The sequence below is a fragment of the Austrofundulus limnaeus genome, unplaced genomic scaffold (assembly GCF_001266775.1).
Source record: "Austrofundulus limnaeus strain Quisiro unplaced genomic scaffold, Austrofundulus_limnaeus-1.0 Scaffold412, whole genome shotgun sequence".
NCBI lineage: Eukaryota > Metazoa > Chordata > Actinopteri > Cyprinodontiformes > Rivulidae > Austrofundulus > Austrofundulus limnaeus.
Genome location: NW_013952814.1, coordinates 110,404 through 116,572, shown reverse-complemented (window position 1 = coordinate 116,572; position 6,169 = coordinate 110,404). Strand labels below are relative to the sequence as shown.

Sequence of the window (6,169 nt, the reverse complement as noted above, 5' to 3'; positions counted from 1 at the left end):
GTTTTTGACACCTGAGAGACACCGTAGTGTTTGGAAGCGGGGGTGGGGGTGGGGGGAGGACCAGGGAGGATGATTCAACCACTCAACCACTAGATGTCGCTGAAAACAACAAATCCTACACACTGTGCCTTTAAATGACAATATTAATTAACATCACATTTAAAAAAAAAAAACATAAGCGGTCCATGAAAAGCAGTGTTCCAGTCATACAGAACCTGAGCAAATTGATTAACTTTTGGTTTTCTTTACAATATAAAGTTATGCTCAGTAAACTATAAGAGCATCATTGAATGCAAAATAAAAAGAAAATAGGATATACAGCAAACCCAGTACAACATGTACAACATAGAAACAACATGGACTTAATAATTAATTATAATCAATAATTAACACAAAAGCAGCAAGATTCTTTCTTTTCTTAAAAAAACAAAACATATTTTCTTACAATGTCCTTTTTTTATCCTTAAAACGAAACAAGCCTTTCATTTTATAAAAAGGATTTAAATGCAATTTTGGAGTGAGAATAACTTCAATTAGCCTTTTTTTTAACAAACGTGTTTATGGCAGAGACTAAAAAACAAGAAAAACCTGCTCACGGTCTGTAGAGTCATAAATTATGTAGTGTTGCACTTTGTGTGCTCAATATGTAGACTAGTTATTTTCACTTTAAAGAGGACATACGCAAAATCCACCTTTTTTGTTGTTAAACACATTTTGTTGTGTACTTAAAGTCTCAAGGACTGTAGAAAATGGGAATTTTGTCTCTCAGTGCTGCAAAGATATCTTTTATATTTTTCAGTTTTCTTTATTTTCTATGACGTTTTCTGAACGATTACATCACAGTCAGCAACTTCTAAATAAGATGTGAACTTAACTACAATTTCATCGTTTCATTTTCCTCTCACTCTGAGTCAGACTCTGGCTCCAACGTGAAAAGCTGGATGAACAAGTCTTTTGCTGTTGACATATTTWAATTAATTTSTAAACAAAACTTTTCTGTGCCRCTATTGTCATACACCCCTCTATCAAGCTACAATGGACYGCTCTGGAAACTGGAGAGGGGTGGGGTGTGAAGCGTCTYGTTTGAATTTAAAGAGACAGCGACAAAACGAGTTGATCCGAGACACACCTCAGAAAAGTGTTTATGGTTATGCTGAGTGGGGATGGATAAAGAAACTACRTGAGCCGGGGCCTCGTAAGCAATACGAAATTGGAGTGTGTCGTTGTACGGTTTTAAATTGAATTTGAAACTCCCAAYMTAGCAGACAGGTGTGGGCCAGATCTGGTGTCAAACTGGCACTGCTGGCATGGCAAGTGGTTTGTCAACTGGATGTGGACCAGGTCTGGTAATGATGGCACTGTTTTAAAGATGGCATGCTACAGCTGGCCAGTTGTGGTTTTATGTGGTGCCTAACCCATGCATGGACCACCTCTGGCAAAACCAGAGTGTCCTTTATACTTGAGGGAAAGTTTTACATCCAAGTCTTGTCCTGTAGAGGTTTTCTCCTCTGTTGAACCATGTGTCTGTGGCGAGGCTGTTTAGTTTCTCTAATATAGAGGTCAGAACATTCCTCAGATACCATACCACTCAGGTTGTGTTTGGGGGGTTTGTTCTTAGGATATACCAGTCTCTATCTAACAGTCCAGTTAGGTTTGAAATGAACTGGGATGCTGTATTTAGAGAAAATCTTTCAGAGTTTCTCAGATACTTCAGCAAAATGGCTGATGGCGCATGGAGAGTCTTAGGTTAAGCTAATGGCTAGTGCCAAGGCTGGTTGTAAAAAATCAACACGGCAGCGTCCATAAACGGGGTCCAGCTGGTTAAAAAAGAGGAGACACCTGATAAYATAAACAGCTAGAACAAATTAATAATAGCACAGCATCTGTGAAGACTAGGGGTGTAAGAAAATATCGATACACTGAAATATCGCGATATTTCATTTCCCGATACTGTATCGATATTCTAAAGCCCTGTATCGATTTTTTWTTAAGGTTTAAAATGTCAACTTTCCTGCCAGCCGTTCATTTATGTTGTAGTTCAGCCTCTGACCWCTAGTTGGCAGCAGTGAGCCAGCCAGTTGGCTCCTCTACATCTTGAGGTAGAGGCTATTGTTAAGTGTTGGGTGACCATATTGTAAATTAATATTAAAAACTAAAAGCTGCAAAAATATATTTTCAAACATTTATTGTCAAATTTAGTCTAATAATTGAAAWCATGGATGAAATAAGAAATATGAAACAAATAAAATAAAACACATACAAAGCAGAACACAGCTAAATGTATCAAAAGTATGCCTATTTAATATTAGAATTTTCTGAGACAATGAATTTTGGTTTTTCATTTTTTTCTACTGTAAGAGGTTTTTATTTAATAGAATTTTTGGACAAAAAAATCACAATATATCGCAATATATCGCCTTGCTTATAGGATCGCAATATATCGGGATATATCGTATCGTGACCCCTCTGTCATGATATGTATCGTATCGCCAAATTCTTGCCAATACACAGCCCTAGTGAAGACTTCATTAATTTTAAAACATATAAATGGACTTCATCCTGAAATATATATTTTTTCACCAATTCCAAACCATATTCAGATTTTATAGTATTTGCAAATATTTTACCTTTATTCCCTGGCATTTTTATATTTAATGCCATCTTTGTCAGTTCTGGATATGCTGTTGTGTAGCTGGGAACTCAACCATGACACATTAGGAACATGCTGAGATTTAAAAATACCGAGCACAGAGGGGGCATACGGCCACATTCTTGAAGCAGATTTTTGCATGACTGTGTTCTGGGCAACACTGAAAGACCACTCAGCTGACATCCTCTGCATAAGCAGTTAATTTCCCGCACAWGAGGCACGAGAGTGCATTACCGCCTGCCAGTTTAAATCAATCTTTGCTTTGATTTGTAGAGAAGGAAGGAGGTGAGATCGAATCCCATTTTATGTCTGGCATACTAGGGTAAAGTGTGAACTGAAGTAGTTAGCCAGGAACACCCAAGATGTACATAATAGCTTGTATAAAAGGCAAAATGATTGAAAGACTCTTGTCAAATTAATTGTAACAATCAAGTWATCTCTAATCAAACAATTTAGGAGCTGGTCCTGTTAGAGAACCGTTCAGCCGAGTGTTCCTGTCTCTTCAATAAAATAACACAATACAAGAAAATGTGAATGTTGCAAGCAACAAGAAAGGCTGAGGCAAAAGGAAAAAGACAAGAAGAAGAAATTAATGACTCCAAAATGGGTTGCAGAAGAAAAACTGGAGCGTGAGGGAGGAAACAAGATAACATACAATTTGAGAGCAAACACAGAGAAAAACAAATGGATAAAACTGAGGCTGTGAGTCATAACGAGGAGAAGAGGAGGGGCAGGATCTATAAATCATCCATTTTTCCTTCAGTGCAGTCTCATTCCAAACCACTGCTGCACATCTCTCTTGGCACTAATTGATACTAAATGGTTTGATGTTACTTAAAGAAAACTGAGTCTATGTCTTGTTGCCTGAAACTCAGAAGGGGAGAGGCAACAGGGGCCACAGCGAGAGTGGAAGACTTTATGTTGCTTGTTGACCTGTTAGACTCTAATATTTAACGTCATAGATTTTTTTTGCACGTGTAGCAACTTTGAAAACCATTAGTGGATCAGTTAGCTTCCTCTTGTAGTCTGCTAACAGCTAACTAGCAATCCAACATCATCGTGTTTGTGTTAGTCTCAACAGTCTTCCGCTTGAGGAATAAGACTTGTTACGTGGACTGATGTCAGTTAGCAATTAGCTGTTAGTGTTAGCTCCTACTAATATTCACCTGTTTAGCTGTTTAACATTAGTTCCCACTTTTTTACATGTTTAGAATAGGGTTGGGCGAAATTGGCAAAAAAATTAATCACGATTAATTGTGGTGTTTGGCTGATAACGATTAATTTGACGATTAATCCTCTGGAGTCCCTGGACAACTTTATGTCCTAGTCACATGACCAATTTAGTGGAAAAGATTTGCTCTTCGTAAAAATCATTTTCAAACTGTGTCAAAATTACAGACTTCAGGCTGTACTTCAAATTTTAAATTGTGTTGATAAATAAATTACAGAACTTTTGTTTAAATGTTCGTCATATTTGAAGTGGAGAGTAGCACCGAGCGGACTGACCGGGGAACTATCCAGTCAATCTGTCTGGTGGCATTAATCATATTAATCGTCAAGTGCCAAAAAATAATCGATTAATGTTTTTCTGACGAATAATTGCAGACGATACGATTATGCCCAACCCTAGTTTAGAATTAGCAAAGCTATATTTTTGTTWGCGAATAATAAGTTAAAGCAGTAACTGTATGTAAGCTAGGGGTGTAAGAAAATATAGATACACTGAAATATTGCGATATTTCATTTCCTGATACTGTATCGATATTCGAAAGCCCTGTATCGATTTTTTATTAAGGTTTAAAATGTCAACTCTCCTGCCAGCTGTTCATTTTTATGTTGTAGTTCAGCCTCTGACCACTAGTTGGCAGCAGTGAGCCAGACATTTGGCTACTCTACCTCTGGACTTAGAGGCTATTGTTAAGTGTTGGGTGACCATATTGTAAATTAATATTATAAACTAAAAGCTGCAAAAATATATATTTTCAAACTATTTATTGTCAAATTTAGTCTAATAATTGAAAACATGGATGAAATAAGAAATATGAAACAAATAAAATAAAATACATACAAAGCAGAACACAGCTAAATGTATCAAAATATGTCTATGTAATATTAGAATTTTCTGAGACAATGAATTTTGGTTTTTCATTTTTTTCCCCTGTAAGAGGTTTTTATTTAATAGAATTTTTGGACAAAAAAAATCGCAATATATCGCGATATATCGCCTTGCTTATAGGATCGCAATATATCGGGATATATCGTATCGCCAAATTCTTGCCAATACACAGCCCTAATGTTAGCTGTGCCAACCACTGGTAACTAGCCGTAATTATATTAATATATTATAAAAAACTAGCCATAATTCCTAATTCTCAATCATGGTGACAAAACTGCTATTAAAATGAGCTCAAAAAGCAGATTTAAAGTCTAAAGATATTTATGAAAAATCTCACTTGTAGGACAATTTAACACTTAGTTTAGAGCTAATTCATCAGGTCTGTAGAACTGCATAAATTTACCGGTTTGACTTTGTCCAATTCCAATTGCATTTCCAGTGCAAGCTCAGTGTTTATCCTGAATTACCTATGATCTGGCCACTTTCCTCATTCATTCTATGAAATGATTTATTACATGTGATGATACATTCTTTTGAAGTCCAGCCATGCAACATCTAGAATAAGTTTTCCATAAAGACATCTGACTGATGAGTGTGCATCAAATTTTGTGTTGCTTTGTTAACAGTACCTCTTTCTGAGTCACATTTTCATAATCAGACAACAAAATCCATCATAGGAAGCTATATTCACAAAAAGACAAAAAGTGTCTGCTCACAGTCTAAGCTCGCAGTCTTAGGTGACCTAATTATACAGAAACCTCCTGTGTTCATTTTTTCTGTTATTCCCATGATATTAGAACCTTTCACCAGGGTTTTTGGAGTGCAGATGCAGGTTGGGATATTTATGTAATTAGCACTCTTCACCCCGTCTCCTCTCCACCACAGGCTGCAGATGGTGCCACACTGAGCTGCAGAGACACTGGGACTGTCCAGACGAGCTCCAAGATCCCTCACATCTTCAGGGCAGTGACTGTTGCTAACACCACCGCTATGTCTCTACTGGCCAGGCAAGTCTACTGGGAATAGGATAGGATGCACAATGGCTTAGTCGTTAGCACTGATGCCTCACAGCAAGAAGGGTTTGGGTTTGCTTCCTGGTTTGGACCTGGGGTCTTTCTGTGTGGAGTTTGCATGTTCTTCTTATTGCTTCCAGAGCACAAAAACATGTACAATAGGTTGCCTTCAGGCCCAGGCCATCCTTGCAAAGGATCTCAGTGGGATTTGCCTGGTTAAATAACAATAAAATAAAATAAAAACYGCCAGTGTTACATAAAATGCCTGTTAAAAGTATTCACATTCTTGGATGTTTTATTTTTTTTATTACTATTGTAAACCATTCTTGAAGCAGATTTTTGCATGAATGTTTTCTGGGTAAAACTGACAGACTATTCTATGTATAGTCA

General features: G+C 37.0%; 1 protein-coding gene across 1 annotated transcript in view; it reads left to right on the top strand.

Annotated features, from left to right (window-relative positions):
• The window catches only part of LOC106528909 (kinesin-like protein KIF26B), a gene marked incomplete in the record, with an annotated part of 74,705 nt that overhangs the window by 14,022 nt on the left and 54,514 nt on the right, over positions 1–6,169 (top strand). The window contains 1 exon segment of the mRNA XM_014024193.1: positions 5,652–5,774. Coding sequence (XP_013879647.1) covers positions 5,652–5,774 — 123 coding nt within the window.